At 41.5% G+C, this 18,856-nt stretch overlaps 1 protein-coding gene across 1 annotated transcript; it reads left to right on the top strand.

Moving 5' to 3' along the window:
• Nucleotides 1-1,121: 1,121 nt before the first annotated feature.
• Nucleotides 1,122-10,951, top strand: LOC106613146 (transmembrane protein 150A). The gene is made up of 7 exons (XM_014215124.3): nucleotides 1,122-1,474; nucleotides 5,558-5,605; nucleotides 5,983-6,045; nucleotides 6,377-6,444; nucleotides 7,424-7,554; nucleotides 9,889-10,066; nucleotides 10,468-10,951. The coding sequence occupies exons 1-7, from the start codon at nucleotides 1,215-1,217 to the stop codon at nucleotides 10,653-10,655; spliced, it is 936 nt and encodes a 311-aa protein (XP_014070599.1). The 5' UTR covers nucleotides 1,122-1,214; the 3' UTR covers nucleotides 10,656-10,951.
• The last annotated feature ends 7,905 nt before the right edge of the window (nucleotides 10,952-18,856 follow it).

Below are 18,856 nucleotides of genomic sequence, written 5' to 3'. Positions count from 1 at the left end.
CATTTATAGAAAGTACGAATATTGGCATCTTGAACAGCCAGCTACTATTGAGATTAATTAACTGTTGGTTCTGCAGACTATGCAATGATAAACATAAATCAGAATTCTTGCATGGAATGTTTTGGGATTTTGTTGCTGCTACTAAAGCAAAATATAGGTATTTAATGTAAATGATCACTGAAGTGGGAATATGTGTGATAGACTACATAAATAATAATCTCTAAATTTGGTATGCATTTTGTCAAATTTGCCACTATAGTTTCCGGAATTTGCAACAAGATGTTAAGGAATGACAAGACATGCATTCAAATCAGAACTTCGACACCCATTTACTACAAAGCTGCAGTTCTCTCTCTCTCCCCCCTCCCTCTCTACTCCACTTTCATGAGTTGTGTTGGACAATTATTTCAAATCAATCTCATCATTTACCATAGCATAAAGTTTGATTTCAGGACAACTTTAATAACACATATTTTTTAAGCTCATCTGAAAGTTATAGTTTTAGTTTACAGTTCAGTAAAGGAATCTAAGAAACATACATTTTACATTTTAGTCATTTAGCAGACGCTCTTATCCAGAGCAACTTACAGTAGTGAATGCATACATTTCATACATTTTTTCCCCGTACTGGTCCACCGTGGGAATCAAACCCACAACCCTGGTGTTGCAAACACCATGCTCTACCAACTGAGCCACACGGGACCACATATAGTTGGCTAGAGCTCCACACTGCCCCTGGGGAACAGTGTGGTCTTCCCTGTGGCTCAGTTGGTAGAGCATGGTGTTTGCAACACCAGCATGGTGTGTGCAATGCCAGGGTTGTGGGTTTGGTTCCCACGGGGGGCCAGTACAAAAAATAAATAAATATGCATGAAATGTATGCATTCACTACTGTAAGTCGCTCTGGATAAGAGCGTCTGTTAAATTACTAAAATGTAAATGTAAAAATGGGAACTAGAGTTTGACCGCTATGCAGTCTACAGTGTGTGCTATGTAATTTAAAACAAACAGGGAGATAGCGTCGAGAGGGCCCACCCATTGTTTCCTCACGTCTGTCCTCTGACAGGACAAGGTGGTACTCCCTTCCAAAAGGAGTGGCAATAGTGGTTAGAACTTTAGTTTCCTCTGCTGCTCTCAAATGGCAGGAATGTTGCCTGGGTGGTGGAAGGTACAAAGACAAACTGGTGCTACGTCAATCTGCTGGATATACTTGAATGATCGAGTTTGGTGACAGGACATACCTATTGGGATTCTACAGTTACGATGAGGCGTCAGGTTTATGGGTGACTGACTCTGCTGTGGGGGAATCTAGAGGCAGAAATCTTCAAAGTGCCAGAAAGACAGACCGTGTCTGGACCCAGATTGTCACTACTGTACTTCTGCTGCTGCTCTCACTGAACTACCAAGGCATGGTCCTCTGGAGTCTACTCCCCATCTCCCTCTCCTTGGTGTCTCTCATTGGCACATGGGTGACGTAAGTTATATTTATATTTTCTTCTAATGTCTTATAAGATAATAATAACATGTTCTTGAGTTTATTGACTTAGATTTCTGTTCAGCCTGGTCTCATAGACTAGATGTAATTTAGTAAACGTAAATCCGGGACACTCAAATTAGTATGTTACGTTACACTGAGTGTACAAAAGATGAGGAACTCTTTCCATGACATAGACTGACCAGGTGAATTCAGGTGAAAGCTATGATCCTTTATTGATGTCACTTGTTAAATCCACTTCAATCAGTGTAGATGAAGGGGAGGAAACAGGTGACATGGATTGTATATCAAATCAAGTCAAACTGTATTTGTCACATGCGCCAAATACAACAAGTGCAGACTTTACCGTGAAATGCTTACTTACAAGCCCTTAACCAACAGTACAGTTCAAGAAGAGTTAAGAAAATATTTACCAAGTAGACTAAAATAAAAAGTAATAATAAAAAAGTAACACAATGAGAATAACAAGTAATCCATTACTTTTGTATTATTACTATTTTTTTTGTCTACTTGGTAAATATTTTCTTAACTCTTCTTGAACTGCACTGTTGGTTAAGGGCTTGTAAGTAAGCATTTCACGGTAAAGTCTGCACTTGTTGTATTCGGCGCATGTGACAAATAAAGTTTGACTTGATTTGATATACAATCCATGTCACAGGTTAATTGAGGTAATTTGTACATGTAGGTGGGGGTGAAGTAACTATACATAGATAATAAACAGCGAGTCCCTTTGTACAAAAGGGAGGGGGGGTCAATGTAAATTGTCTGGTGGTGATTTTATTAATTGTTCTTAATTAATTTAATTAATTGTCTTATGGCTTTGGGGTAGAAGGTGTTGAGGAGCCTCTTGGTCCTAGACTTGGCGCACCGGTACCACTTGCCATGCGGTAGCAGAGAAAACAGTCTATAACTTGGGTGACTGGAGTCTCTGACAATCTTATGGGCTTTCCTCTGACGCCACCTATTATATAGGTCCTTGATGGCAGGAAGCTTGGCCCCAGTGATGTACTGGGTCATTTGCACTACCCTCTGTAGTGCCTTACAGTCAGATATAAAGCAGTTGCCATACCAGGCGGTGATGCAACCGGTCAGGATGCCCTCAATGGTGCAGCTGTAGAACCTTTTTTATTTTACTAGGCAAGTCAGTTAAGAACAAATTCTTATTTTTAATGATGGCCAAGGAACAGTGGGTTAACTGCCTTGTTCAGGGGCAGAACGACAGATTTGTACCTTGTCAGCTCGGGGATTTGAACTTGCAACCTTTCGGTTACTAGCCCAACACTCTAACTACTAGGCTACTCTGCCACTAAGAACCTTTTGAGGATCTGGGGACACATGCCAAATCTTTTCAGTCTCCTGAGGGGGAAAAGGTTTTGTTGTGCCCTCTTCACGACTGTCTTAGTATGTTTGGACCATGATAGTTCGTTGGTGATGTGGACACCAAGGAACTTGAAACTCTCGACCCGCTCCACTACAGCCCTGTCGATGTTAATGGGGGCCTGTTCGGCCCGCCTTTTCCTTTAGTCCACGATCAGCTCCTTAGTCTTGCTCACATTGACGGAGAGGTTGTTGTCCTGGCACCATGCAGTCGTGGGTGAACATGGAGTACAGGAGGGGACTAAGTACACATCCCTGAGGGGCCCCAGTGTTAAGGATCAGCGTGGCAGATGTGTTGCTACCTACCCTCACCAGCTGGGGGCGGCCCATCAGGAAGTCCAGGATCCAGTTGCAGAGGGAGGTGTTTAGTCCCAGGATCCTTAGCTTAGTGATGAGCTTTGAGGATACAATGGTGTTGAATGCTGAGCTGTAGTCAATGAATAGCATTCTCACATAGGTGTTCCTTTTGTCCAGTTGGGAAAGGGCAGTGTGGAGTGCAATAGAGATTGCATCATCTGTGGATCTGTTGGGGCGGTATGCAAATTGGAGTGAGTCTAGGGTTTCTGGGATAATGGTGTTGTTGTGAGCCATGACCAGCCTTTCAAAGCATTTCATGGCTACGGACGTGAGTGCTACGGGTCTGTAGTCATTAAGGCAGGTTGCCTTAGTGTCCTTGGGCACAGGGACTATGGTGGGCTGCTTGAAACATGTTGGTATTACAGACTCAATCAGGGACATGTTGAAAATGTCAGTGAAGACACCTGCCAGTTGGTCAGCACATGCCCGGAGCACACGTCCAGGTAATCCATCTGGCCCCGCAGCCTTGTGAATCTTGACCTGTTTAAAGGTCTTACTCACATTGGCTACGTAGAGCATGATCACACATTTGTCCGGAACAGCTGATGCTCTCAGGCATGCCTCAGTGTTGCTTGCCTCGAAGCGAGCATAGAAGTGATTTAGCTCGTCTGGTAGGCTCGTGTCACTGGGCAGCTCGCAGCTGTGCTTCCCTTTGTAGTCTGTAATAGTTTGCAAGCCCTGCCACATAAGACGAGAGTCGGAGCCGGTGTAGTACGATTCAATCTTAGCCCTGTTTTGACGCTTTGCCTGTTTGATGGTTCGTCGAAGGGCATAGCAGGATTTCTTATAAGCTTCCGGGTTAGAGTCACACACCTTGAAAGCGGCAGCTCTACCCTTTAGCTCATTGCGAATGTTGCCTGTAATCCATGGCTTCTGGTTGGGGTATGCACGTACAGTTACTGTGGGGACTACGTCATCGATGCACTTATTGATGAATCCAGTGACTGATGTGGTGTACTCCTCTATGGCATTGGAAGAATCCCAGGAACATATTCCAGTCTGTGATAGCAAAACAGTCCTGTGGTTTAGCATCTGCTTCATCTGACCGAGTCACTGGTGCTTCCTGCTTTAATTTTTGCTTGGAATCAGGAGGATAGAATTATGGTCAGATTTGCCAAATGGAGGGCGAGGGAGAGCTTTGTACGCGTCTCTGTGTGTGGAGTAAAGGTGGTTTAGAGTTTTTTTCCCCCTCTGGTTGCACATTTAACATGCTGATAGAAATGAGGTAATACTGATTTAAGTTCCCTGCATTAAAGTCCCCAGCCACTAGGAGCGCCGCCTCTGGATCAGTTGTGGCAGCTTTGCGTGATGTATTGTTGTCTTTATCGTCTTGCCCTTTGTGCTGTTGTCTGTGCCCAATAATGTTTGTAACCTGTTTTGTACTGCTACCATGTTGTGCTGCTACCATGTTGTACTGCTGCCATGTTGTGCCCATCCCCCGTCCCCGCAGGAGGCCTTTTGGTTGGCCATCATTGTAAATAAGAATTTGTTCTTAACTGACTTGCCTAGTTAAATAAAGGTTAAATAAATAAAATGTCGCTTAGTGGCTAGGGCCGACCCTGAACAAAACTTTCCAGAAAGAAAGTCCCATGCTGATACTAAATATTTTCATTCGGTTGAGTTATCTTTTAAGATACCTGTAGAGCCAGAGCCACCACCTTACACCCCACCTCACAACGTGCAAAATATAAACCAATTGTTTCACTGATTCATACACTGTGAGACATTTTATTTAACCTTCATGCTAATAATATTCTAATGACCTCCAACTGTGTACTCTTGCTTAGTCACCCTCATCAGTTCCTGGTTACCCATTGTACCTCTCAAGATTATCAGTGTTTTTTTATGCGAGCGTACTGTATATCATATTGTAAGTTGAGGGTGCGAGTACAAGTGGATGGATGACTTTTCTGTAGGAGCAAAGCCTGGATGGAGACGGATAACTATTTAGCAGCTTTAAAGGTCATACCACATTGAACACCATCAGCAACCATACTAGAACTGACTATCACTTTCTGGTTCAATAAAACGTATGCAACACAATTAATGCATTGGGCAATAAGAAAACAGGTAATTAGTTACTAGGTAAAGAATTAGGTAAACAGTTATTTCCTAAAAGACCGATTCACCACATATACTGTAAGCAATGTGTATAAAAGCCAAAGGGAACAGGTTATTTAAGTTTGACAAAATATAAATGCTCATAAAATAATTATTACAATATTACAATATTAGTACAATATTATACATTGAAAAAACATACGCCCTAACATAGATAATTAGGCACTTCAATCATATCAAATGGGTATGTTTGTTTTTTTGTTTCAGGTATGGCCTGGCTTACAGCTATGACCATGTGTGTTCCCTCAACAACTGGTACGTTGTGTTCTGTCTGTGAGAATTCCTACAGACCATTGTGAATGGTTATCTCAGCCAATTCTATGTCAACGAAATACATTGCTTTAATGTAACACAAGCATATTTATAAAGCAGTATTGTTCAACACAAGTCCTGGAGATTGACAGGGTGTCCAGTCTCTTCATTTTAGCTCAGCACCAACACACCTGATTAAATGAATCCACTAATCATCAACTTGATTAGTTGAATCAGGTGTGTTGCTGCTATTGGGTTGGAACAAATGCCTGCACACCCTGTAGCCCTCCAAGACCAGGGATGAAGACCACTGCATACTATATACACACTATACATAAAAGGAAGGTCTGTAACCATGATTATTTCCCCTCTGTCTTCAGGGCCCCCGGGAACCCCTGCGGAAACAATACAACTATTGCATGTTGTCAAGTTCCCACCATAAGGTAACCATAGACCACTATACCAAGGCTGGGGTCAACTAACAGAATTTAATCTTAGTTCAGAAAGTGAAGAAAATAATTGAAATTATAGTAAAAAATTCATACAAATACTTACTGAACATACATTTTTTTGAATCAGACTTTCATTTTTAAGTTTGTCAATTTAAATGGAATTTAACATAGAATTTGAATTTGAACTTTAACTCTGTTCCATTCACATCAGAACACTTAGTCAGCTTTTTAACAGACATTCCTTAGAATGTTCTCTGTCACTGGGGAATTTGCGTATTGTTTGAAATAATAGTTTCTTACACATGCTTTGGCCTTGTTGCAGCACGAGTGGAACAAGCTCACCAGAAAACTCTTTGTTCACAGCCACCATCAATGCTGCTTCATTTCTGTGTAAGATTACCTCTGTGACTGTACAGATTACCCACTCTATACATACACAGGTCAACCTGGATCTCTATGCACTATGCAGATGTCTATACTGACACAAAGATGAGAGTGTGCGAGTATGTGCTCATAATGTTGTAATGTAATGGGAGAATCATGAGGCATCGTACGGGTTAGGGTAGGGTTTGGCCAGGAAGGCCTTGTCCCATCGCGCTCTAGCAACTCCTGTGGCGGGCCGGGCGAATGCGCGCTGACACGGTCGCCAAGTGTACGGTGTTTTCTCCGACACATTGGTGCGGTTGGCTACCGGGTTAAACGAGCAGTGTGTCAAGAAGCAGTGCGGCTTGGCTGGGTCGTGTTTCAGGGACGCACGGCTCTCGACCATCACCTCTCCCGAGTCCGTACGGGAGTTGCAGCGATGGGACAAGACTGTAACTACCAATTGGATATCACAAAATTGAGGAGAAAAGTGGTAAAAGTATGAAAAAATTACAATAAATAAAAAAGGGTTTGGTATGTCATATTTAGGGCCATGTGTTTTGGATAATCATGTCACATGACCTGGATTTTAACCTTTATTTAAAGCTTTTTCATCAAACTGTCCCCTTTTCTTTTTATATCAGATGGTCCAGCACCATCCTCAGACAATTGCTTATATTTTTTGTTGAATTCTTGTTTCTGGAAAGGCTTAAAATGAAGGTTAAAATCCAGGTCATATGACATGACTAACCAAAGCACAGGGCCCTAGTCCTATTTCATATCAAATGTGTTGCTTGTCCTGCTCAGAAAACATCTTCCCGAAAGAAAAGTTATTACGAGTTGTCATTGTTGTGTTATTGAATAATAATCATATAAACACATTGTTTTAGATCAGATGTGATGTTGCACCTATTGTATAAACATGTAATAAACATCTTATGAACATTTGATCAATTATACTGTTATAGATGCATTATAATATCAATTTTTACTCTCTCCTCCTTAGTTATGGTGTTCTGTATCTTCCACCATGCTCACATCTTGGAGAGGAACAGTGTCCACTCCATGCTCAGTAGAATCGCCCTGGTGTTTGGTGGAGTGGCAGCCGTCGGGGCCTTCGTGGCTGGGAACTGCAATGTTAGTACTTCATGTATTACATACAGTAAATATAATATATGCCATTTAGTAGACACTTTTATCCAAAGTGACTTACATGCGACTTAGGCCTGCGCGGCTGGCTACACTGTACACAACGATGCAGAGAATACATTTTTTTTTAATAATAATGGAGCTATATACAGGGAGTACCAATACCAGTTCAAGTTGCAGGGGTACGAGGTATTTGAAGTAGATATGTACATGAAGGCAGTGTTAAGTGACTAGTCATCAGGATAGATAAGAATAAAATAAAGAACAGAGTAGCAGCAGCACATGATGAGTATAAAAGCGTGTGTGTGTGTGTGTGTGTGTTTGTGGTGTCGGTATGTGTGTGTGTTTGTCAGTGGAGGCTGGTGGGAGGGGCTATAGGAGGATGGGCTCATTGTAGTGGTAGGAATGGAATGAATTGAACGGAGTCAAGCGTGTGGTTTCAATATGTTTGATGTGTTTGATACCATTCCATTCATTCCATTCCAGCCATTACAACGAGCCCTTCCTCCTATAGCTCCTCCCACCAGCCTCCACTGGTGTGTGTTTGTGTTGTGTCGGTATGCGTGTGTGTGTGTGTGTGTGTGTTATGTGTGAGTATGGATATGAAGTGTATGTGAATGTGTGTGGGTTTTATGTGAGAGTGGTAGTGTGTGTATGTACACCACCTCGTTCACCATTTTGGTGAACGGGGCATTCAGTTACAGTTCGATTGCATATTGGAATGGGCAAAACGAGTGACCTAAGCGACTTTCAGCATGGCATGATCGTCGATGCCAGGCTCGCCGGTTCCAGTATCTCAGAAACGGCTGCCCTCCTGGGCTTTTCACGCACGACAGTGTCTAGGGTTGACAGAGAACTGTGGGACAAACAAAAAACATCCAGTCAGTGGCAGTCCTGTGGGCGAAAACAGCTTGTTGATGAGTGGTCGAAGGAGAATGGCAAGAATCGTGCAAGCTAGCATGCTGGCCACAAACAGGCAGATAACAGCGCAGTACAACAGTGGTGTGCAGAACAGCATCTCGGAATGCACAACTCATCGGTCCTTGTCACGGATGGGCTATTGCAGCAGATTGAGGGGATTCGATTAATCTGTCTCGGGCACCCGGGTAGGCGTGAGCCAGGTGCCACATTCAAAGCCCAAGGCGACGTTGGTGTAATAATGAGTAGGATTCTGTGTTTTCACATGCAAAAGTGATTGCTTTTGATAAAAACACTTCATCTGCCTTCCCAAATTCAAACATACTGTATATTTTATGGAAAAGAGATGTTGTATGTTTCTGGACTAAACACCATGCTGCCTGGCTGACAACATGACAGAGCGGCATAGATTACTGAGAAGGGAGCTTCTCCCTCACCGCTTTTGCAGCTCAGCATAATCCAATCCGCCCATTGCTATAACTTATGTGGTTAGCTGATACTTAAAATAACTATCCAGCCATTGTAAGATCTGGCATGCATCAGCAACACCTGGGCAGAGGAACACACCAAAAGTCTGTATAGGCCAAAAAATGGGAGACGTCGTGACCTGTGCTCTTAAGGTCGTAATGCCTTAGTTAGCGACCGGAATCACACATACACCTATTCAGTTGAATGGTACGACCTTTCCGTTTGTCTCTAGAGCTGCCACAAAGACACATTCAGAACAGAGAGGAAAAGGCAAAGCGAGAGGGTTTACTCCGCCCAAAATCTGCCCACGTTAAGCAGATCATGAATTATACTAAACAAAAATGTAAAACATGCAATAATGTATTTTATTGAGTTACAGTTCATATAAGAAAATCAGTCAATTGAAATAAATTCATTAGGCCCTAATCTATGGATTTCACATGGATTTCACATGACTGGGCAAGGGCGCAGCCATGGGTGGGCCTGGGAGGGCATAGACCCACCCACTTGGGAGCCATGCCCAGCCAGGCCCAGGAGCTTGACACTGCTGTCAAGCTCCTGCCTCTTCCTCTCTTTGGATTGGTGGATACATCTCGGTATTTTAATACTTTTTGGAATATTTGGTGAGAGGTGTTGATGTCAACTGCCTGTATTCAATGGAAAGTGAGATGCTATGCTAGCCTCATGAATATGCATAGACCGTCCTGAATTTCAACAGGGACAACTCCGATAAGTGTTTTTTAGGTTCCTAGAATGTTCTCTGTAACACAAACATATCCATCATTGAGGAATTGGAGTATTGTGTGACATAATGGTTTCTTAGAAGTGCTTTGGCTTTGTCATTTGACGCTAGAATAGTTAAATGGAACCTTGTCTTAAGCCTCTCCTCTAGCCAAGGTACCTGATACTAACTGTAACCTGTCCTCTCTCCTCCAGCCCGCGTACCTAACGCTGGCCCATTACCTGGGGGCTGCGGTGAGCTTCCTGTGTGTCTGTTTCTACAGCCTGCTCCTCACGGTGCTCACAGGGAAGTGTGTTCTGACCCGGATGGAGTGGTTCCTCTACCCAGCACGGATCATGTCTACTGCGGTCCAAATCATTGTCACTATTGGCTGTATCCTTTCACTTGCTCTGATGAACACTATAAGCCTAACCCCTGAACCCTGACCTTATAACCCCTGAACCTATTAAACTCTGCTGGGTGTGCATACACTCAGGAAAATTATAGGGACGACACAATGCAAGAGTAAATATACAAGAATAGGAGTGTCCTCTTCCATACGTCTTCAACTTTGCAAACGCTCACAGGCCCTGAAAGGCACAGAACTTTCTAGGTAGTAGTGGTATTTGATAATAAGATACCATCCAGAACATTGACAGTGAGGTTGCCTATCTGTGTGTTTTGTCTGTTTACTGATGAGTAATGTTTGAACATCTTCGACGTTCCTTTGAACATATGCGTAGGGTTACTATTAACAACTACAGTTCTCCCTCCTTGACCTCTGACCACGACAGATGCAATCTTGTTTGTACAGGAGGAATACATGTACAAGCACTCAGCGGCCGTGTTTGAGTGGATACTGAGCGTCAACCTGGAGCTGTTTGAGCTCAGCTTCGCTGTTGAGTTCTGTTTCTTCTCCTCCTCCATGTTGTGTACGCTGCTGGGGAAGAAAGATGAGGAGAAGCCTATCCTTCTGGCCTGAGAAGATAAGATGCTACTGGGCTGGGGGAGACCTACTGTAAGAGATACTTGGGTCATGTGATGCATGAAATGGAAGAAAACGTTCCAAAACGGAGAGACCAGCTGGACTTGTCCATAAAAAAAAATCACGCTGTGCCCTAATGAAATAACCCAGTAGTTTACACATTTTTCTATGTTGTGACCAATCTAAAGCTTGTGGAATTGGACCAACCAAATAAAGGGAACAATTGTTTGTAATCGGTTCTGGCTGCGACCAAAAAACGAATCAGCTGAATTGTCCACGACCCACCGTTTGGGGAAACACTGACCTAGTGGCATCAAAGATGGGGATCATACATAACCTTTGATCTCGTCCTCAGACCAAGTCTTATTATTGAGAATGATTTTAATTTTTTTTTAATCAGGGCCGAAATAATTTTTCTTATGCAGTCCCTAAATACAAAACGAAAGATGAGTTATTTGGGTCACAACAAATCAAAGTATCTCTGAAAGCTTTGGAAAAGGAAAACTGTCAATCCTACAACTTTCATAGCCACTGATGGACCAATACCAGGACACCTTAGCATTTGAGTAGTAGTCACTGTAAGTACTAAAATCATTATTTCTATTCCCATGTTCCTAATTGATCAAGGTGAAATGTCCTATTTTATAGGCCATGGAGAATTGTGAATGATGTTATTTTTTCAATGTTTTGTCTATATGTCTAAAACGTAAAGTCTTGGGGGCATTACTCTGCCTTTGAAGTATGCCAGGCAACAACAGAAAAAGTTTTAATATACACTGTTGTATAAAAATGTAAGTGTCTGCAAAGTGAAGTATTGAGGTGTAATGTTGTGATGGAATCTGTGGCCAGTAATCTCTCGACAGCTTTAACATTAAAATGATGATCAAGCAGCTGATTTGGTTATTAGTGTGGAGATTAGAAACCAGTGATGATTCTAAACCTTTGTGATAGAACAGGTGATGTAATGTGAAGGAGGCAGGAAATTCAGGCAGTGGTGGTTAAGATTTATTAATAGAGGCCTCTGTGTTTTGTGATCGATCATTCTGGAAAACTTTTTGATGGCAGAACAGCTGGTTGTACAAGTGTTACTGCATACCTGTCAAATGAGAGAAGAATCAGAACATAAGCAATCATTCATCCAGAAACAATGTAACATAAAATGTTATGAACAGAACAAATTTCTTAGCAAGGCATAATACTTTGTATTTGTTCCTTTCTTCTTATGTACCGGTCTCATTTTCTACTGCTTTTCTACAGTGTTCCTATTCAGGGATCTGTGCACTGATGATTCAGACTTGTTTACAACAACAATATATCATGGACTATATGGTTACATCTTAGCAAAGTGGTACATAAATAAAGAAATATATAAGGAAATAGTGACAAACTGATATTTACTAAGGGTAGAAATAAATAAAAGCATTTAGCCTAATTCAGTATGAAAATATCGACTTGGAAGGTTTCCTTAAAAGGCTCTTAATTTTTGTAGGCATTTCTTTTGCCAAGCGTAATTGAATAATAAAACGTGTGTAAGATCAAATCTAATCATTGTTGTATTTGTGATTCCTCTGCAGGACTGTCCCATGATATCACACACTTTATAACAAGTTCTAATCGTCACATCCCTTAAGCTGTCATATCAGTGACGTGAAAACTTCTCTGACAAGTTCAACCGCATGGTTTCCGGATCGACACACCTCACTCCAGGGTCTGTCGTGTTTATGTAATGCTCCAAAGGGGACATTGTGTAGGCCGTTCGTTATAGGTGTGTGTGTGTGTAGGAATGCAGACAGGAGTCAGTAAAAAGCATGTAATGTCAACATATCTAAGGGGAGTGACTTAGCTATTCCTGGGGTATACTGTACAGAGTTGGGGTCAATTCTGGGGACAACCCTGATACTGTATATGAGTTGTGTCCACAAAAACATCCCCCTTGCCTCACTCATATGTGGGAAGATGTGGAAACAAGTAGTGCTGTCTCTTCACGCTTGCTCAATTGTCTGAGGAAATGTACAAACACAATGAATGTCAAAAACATGCATACCTCTGGAACACAAGTATTAAGTGTTCTTAGAACACAGGCATGACTCATGTCAGTGGTGTTCGGTACAGTAGGTGTTGTCCCATCATTATATAATTACTATGGCATTGTGGAGTGTTAACAGTTGTTGGCTCCCAGGTGGTATTTGCGTGGGGACAGGTGTGTACTGTAGGTGCACAGGTAACTCAGGTGGAGTTTGAACCGGAGATGTTTGGGAAACCTAGTCATTGTGTTGTTGACTCTCACTGTGGACTGATAGCTGTCTGAATGTTAGGGTCTTGGAAGAATGAATGTCTGTTGGGTGTGTGCACTGGCTGAGGATGACTTGGGAATGTACAGAACAAGAAGTACTTGAAATTGATTAGCCTACTTTATGTACAAAGGGTGCATAATTATAAAAAATATATATAAATATGTTTTTGTCACTTCCCCCAGATAGGTGCAGTGAAATGTGTTGTTCTACAGAGTCAGCCATAGTAGTACGGGTCCACTGGGGCAAATTAGGGTTAAGTGCTTTGCTCAAGGGCACATTGACCAATTTTTCACCTTATCGGCTCGGGTATTCGAACCAGCGACGAACACTCCAACCGCTAGGTAAGCAATATGGCAAGGTGAAGCTACTATATCCAATCCTTTGAAATGTATGTACATTGTAGGGGTAGGGAACGATCTGGATTTCAATATAGAGCAAAAGTAGATACTGGGTGCATTTTATTAGGAGATTATTTGATGTTCATACAATATGTTTCCTGGGATTGTTATTAAACACTACAGGCTTTGTACAGATCGGATTATCTATTCAGACCAGAGCGGTATACTATGATTGAATCTAGTTCTACCTAGGGTTTTCTAAAGCTAGCAGGCTACCATCTTCACATTCCAGCTCAGGCTTCATCTGTAGAGACCCCCAGCGCTGCTAAAACCAATGACAACTACGTGCCGTTTAAGGGATTGTTAAATAAATGTTATAACTATTTGGTTTTAAATAATATCATCACCTCTTGTCAGAACTACACATTTCCAATGATTCCACATTTAGCTATAGCATCAGTTGCACAGCAAGTAACGGCATGCTTTTCATGATCAGTAAACATCCATTGATCCTCATCCTGATAAAGTTGTCAGTCGGACTACTGTCATCACCACTAGATGGCAAGTAAATATAGCCTAGCCATCTAGTTTATCCCTTGGAAGTTAGCTTGTCTAGCCAATTTGACGTGGTCCATCAATCACTGTAGCCTACCATGTCTGTCAACATAAATCGCGATTAAACACTCACAATGTTGAAAAGGGGATAAAATAATGTTAGCTAACTTCGCTAGGTAGGCCTACGTTGGTTGGAGAAAACAATACATGAGCTCTACTTAACTTACCAATATGTTTAGCCAACTGTATAACGTTTCTACCGGTAGCTTGCATTGTAAATATTATGCCTATAAGCTACCGTACATCTGCAAATGCGACATTCTGCTAGCACGCAGTTGTCAATGGTTTTGGCGGAGCTTGGAGTCTCGTTGGACCTCGAAGCTACTCCATCAGGCTTGTAAATTGCGCGGGCATGTCGCACGTGGCTAGACGAACGCTGAACTCGTCATTGCCACAATGCTAACACGTCAATCTATGGGCGACTCCGTGCCACATAAAGATAAATGCTCTTGAAAATTCCGCAGAATATGCTGTGAAATGTTGAAGTACCGTCTTTATTTTATTACTTATCGTTAATGCCTACTGTTAACTCTTTGGCGTGCTTATCTATGCACAAGCAACATTTTCCCCACTCATATCAACAAAATGAATGTATTATGTCATACACTAGTTTTACTGTCAAGTTTCAAATGCATTCTGTCATTAAATGTGTAATGTGATAGGTATTTTAACATTACAAATGTTTAAAACACACAAAAAAATGATTCAACTATTGAATCAGCTGTTTTACTCAAATGAATGGGATGATGAAGCAATCTTTGCAAAAGGGAGGGGTTCTGATTTCATTTATCCTGAACTTGCAGCTCTGAAGTATTTGTACTATCATTCATGCAAATTGTTGACAAGCACTTCAAGAAATGAACTGTGAGAACTGTTAGAGTCCCCTGGATTGATGACGAATAAAACAACGCTATGGTTCGATGAAATGATGCAAAAGAGGTTGGTTGACACACTGTACATTGAGAAATGTTGTGGCTAAACTTAAACTAACAAAAATAAGAAATTATATTACCAAACCAAGATAAATGGTAAAGTTAGTGTGGGAGAGGTGGAAAAACTATTGTTATCCATCAATAATGATAAGCCACCAGGTATAGACAACCTTGATGGGCAACTATAGAGAATGGAGGCAGACTGTATTGCCACCCCTATTTGCTATATCTTTAGCCAAAGCCTAAAGGAATGTGTGTGTCCACAGGTGTGGAAGGAAGCTAATGTAATTCCCCTGCCTAAAAATATTAAAGCACCCTTTGCTGGCTCTAACAGCCACCCAATCAGTTTGAGGATTGCAATATTTTTTTGTGAGGTGATACTGTAGTTGGAGCTGCATTGTTAGATTTCAGTGTAGTCTTGTGTCATTGATCATAAATTGTTATTGAAAAAAACTGCCATCACATGGTTGGAGTTATTTATCTAATATAACCCAGTGTTCTTCAGTGGGAGCTTCGCTAACATAAGATATGTACAGTGCGCTGTGCTGTTACTGTTTTCTATTTTTACAAATGATTTGCCACTGGTCTTACACGAAGCTGAATGAATATGTATATGGATGATTCCACACTTTTGTCAGCACCCAAAGCCAGTGAGCTCACTGAAATTCAAAATAATATTTTAGTCAGTATCAGAGTGGGTAATTAATAACAAACGGGTCTTAAATACATCGAAAACTAAAAGCATTGTATTTGGTTCAAAACATTCTCTAAGACCTAAACCAGAGTTTTGCATAAAGGGTGTAACCTTTGAACAAATTGAGGAAGCTAAACTCCTAGGTATAACATTGGATGGTCAAGTCATCTTGACAAAGTTGTTGTAAAAATGGGGAGGTGGTATGTCTGTTATAACAAATCAACTGTACTAGTTGTTCGGGCTTTGCTCTGGTCTTGTCCCATCTTGATTACTGTCCAGTAATATGGTCAAGTGCAGCAAAGAAAGACCTAGCAAAGCTGCAGCTGGCTCAATGCAGAGCAGCACGTCTTGCCCTTAACTACACCTAAAGAACATCAACAACATGCATACCAGTCTTTCCTGGTTGAGGGTTGAGAGATGAACTTATCTTCTAGTTTTTTATAAATATTAGTCATAAATTCCAGATTGTCTGCATTGTCAAATAACATACAGCTCAGACACCCATACTTGCCCCACAAGACAAGCCTCCAGGGGTCTCTTCGGAGTCCAAGTCCAAAACAAATTCATGGCACCTCACAGTATTATACAGAGCCATAATCGCATAGAACTCCCATCTACAATTACTCAAGCAAACAGCAAAATTACCTTTACATTTTTTTTTACAAATAAAACATCATGGCACAATAGGGACTGTGACATGACATACAAACACAATCCACACTGAATTGAGTAGTATTGTTTGTCTATTGTATTTACAATTTGTGTGACTGTTCTTGTATATTAGTGTATCAGTGTTTGTTACTTGTTGTGTTTTACGTTTTTGTGTGGACCCCAAGAAGAATAGCTGCTGCTTCAGCAAAGCTAATGGGGAGCCGAATAAACCAATAATTGGACACTTCATTCAGGATAAATCGGGGTTAGTTTTAAAGGATTCGTTACCATAAAAATGTACCTGGCTAAAAGGTGAGCCACTTTCATGGTACCGGTTATCCCGAGTTGAACTCAGTTGACCAAAGTTACCGAACTACCTGCACAAACCACATATCAGTGCATTCAGAAAGTATTCAGACTTCTTGACTTTTTCCACATTGTTACGTTACAGCCTTAGTCTAAAATTGATTAAAGAAATTGTATTCCTCATCTACACACAATACCCCATAATGACAAAGTGAGAACAAGTTTAGACATTTTTGCAAATGCATTAAAAATAAAAACATTAATACCTTATTTACATAAGTATGCTATGAGACTCAAAATTGAGCTCAGGTGCATCCAGTTTCCTTTGATCATCCTTGAGATGTTTCTACAACTTGATTGGACTCCACCTGTGGTAAATTCAATTGATTGGACATGATTTGGAAAGACACACCTGTCTATATAATTTCCCACAGTTGACAGTACATGTCAGAGCAAAAACCAAGCCATGAGGTCAAATGAATTGTCTATTGAGCACCGAGACAGGATTGTGTCGAAGCACAGATCTGGGGAAGGGTACCAAAACATTTCTGCAGCATTGGTCACAAAGAAAACAGTGGCCTCCATCATTCTTAAATTTGAGACGTTTGGAACCATCAACACGCTTCCTAGAGCTGGCCACCTGGCCAAACCTAGCAATCGGGGGAGAAGGGCCTCGGGCAGGGGGGTGAAAAGAAACCCGATGGTCACTCTGACAGAGCTCTAGAGTTCGTCTGTGGAGATGGGATAACCTTCCAGGAGGACAACCATCGCTGCAGCACTCCACCAATCAGGCCTTTATGGTAGAGTGGCCAGACAGAAGCCACTCCTCAGTAAAAGGCACATGACAGCCCACTTGGAGTTTGCCAAAAGGCACCTAAAGGACTCTCAGCATCACGTCTGGAGGAAACCTGGCACCATCCCTACGGTGAAGCATGGGTGGCAGAATAATGCTGTGGGGATGTTTTTCAGCGGCAGAGATTGGGAGACTATTCAGGATTGAGGGAAAGATGAACAGAGCGAAGTGCAGAGATCCTTGATGCGCGCTCAGGACCTGACTGGGGCAAAGGTTCACCTTCCGGGACAACGACCCTAAGCATGCATGAGTGGCTTCGGGACAAATCTCTAAATGTCCTTGAGTGGCCCAGCCAGAACCTGGACTTGAACATCTCTGGAGACCTGAAAATAGCTGTGCAGCGACACTCCCCAACCAACCTGAGAGCTTGAGAAGATCTGAGAATGGGAGAAACTCCCCAAAAACAGGTGTGCCAAGCTTGTAGCATCATACCTAAGACTCAAAGCTGTTATCGCTCCCAGGGGTGCTTCAACAAAGTACTGAGTAAAGGGTCTGAATACCTATGTAATTTATTATTTTTGAATACATTTGAAATTCTTTCTAAAAACCTGTTAACTTTTGTCATTATGGGGGTACTGTGTGTAGATTGAGAGAAAAAAAAAAGATTTAATCCATTTTAGAATAAGGCTGTAACTTAATAAAATGTGGAAAAGTCAAGGGGTTTGAATACTTTTCAAATGCACTGTATGTGGTATAGGGCTCTGATCTATGTATAATCTGTATATTGAACGCACCCTCATGACCCTATAGGAAGTGATGCTAAACAGACGACACAGAAAAGGAGACCGTGTGGTTCTGGTTTTAATGCAAAGCACTTAACCTTTACTTGAAAGAAGGTAATATACATCCTGGAATTACAGATAAGATACATTATCAGCTAAATCATTTCACGATGGATAGATATCCTTTTTGCTCCACTCGCACAGGCCCCAGAGTAGTGCGAAATGTTCTACAGTTTGTTAGGAAGAAAACGGTAAGAAGCAGACCTAAAACTTGTCCAGGCATCTTTACTTCGTATGATACACTGTAAAAAATGTTCTATATTATTAAGCAGTAGTCCATGTCGTTAACCTCCTCAAATACAAAAAAACTGTAAGGAACTTGAGTTTTTTTTCATGGTTGTCCTCCAACTATGTAGTTCAACTGCAATGCATATATATCATAAATGCATATAAGGGAAACAAAAGTTCAAAATAGTTCTACAAGCAAAGGATCCACAATCCCAGCATGGCTGAAACTATATGTGGCCGTTCTTCTGTTACCGCTACTATTCTTTTACACAAAAAAAAAAAATGAAGGTACCGTTGTCTTTTCTGCAACAGGTGCATCTGCAATCCCTTCTCATGCCAAACACCTCCAATTAAAGAAGGTTAAAACGCTGTTTGCCCTTTAAAATCTGCTGAATGAATGAATCTCGTTTACTTTTCTATCCTGGGTGGTTGGTGAGAAACACTTTTCATAACAGGGAATGATCATAAACTCTGCATGAGAAAAGGAAAAGGTTTTACAGCTAAG

The sequence above is a fragment of the Salmo salar genome, chromosome 01 (assembly GCF_965601325.2).
Source record: "Salmo salar chromosome 01, fSalSal1, whole genome shotgun sequence".
In the NCBI taxonomy this organism is placed as follows: domain Eukaryota; kingdom Metazoa; phylum Chordata; class Actinopteri; order Salmoniformes; family Salmonidae; genus Salmo; species Salmo salar.
The sequence above is the reverse complement of the archived record's forward strand: the minus strand, read 5'-3'. Positions and strand labels throughout refer to the sequence as shown.

Excerpts from the sequence above, each read along its gene's own strand:
- LOC106613146 (XM_014215124.3), top strand. The coding sequence starts at position 1,215 with ATGATCGAGTTTGGTGACAGGACATACCTATTGGGATTCTACAGTTAC. Across the intron at positions 5,606-5,982 it reads GTGTGTTCCCTCAACAACTG|GGCCCCCGGGAACCCCTGCG; the intron begins GTACGTTGTGTT and ends CTCTGTCTTCAG. Across the intron at positions 7,555-9,888 it reads TCGTGGCTGGGAACTGCAAT|CCCGCGTACCTAACGCTGGC; the intron begins GTTAGTACTTCA and ends TCTCTCCTCCAG.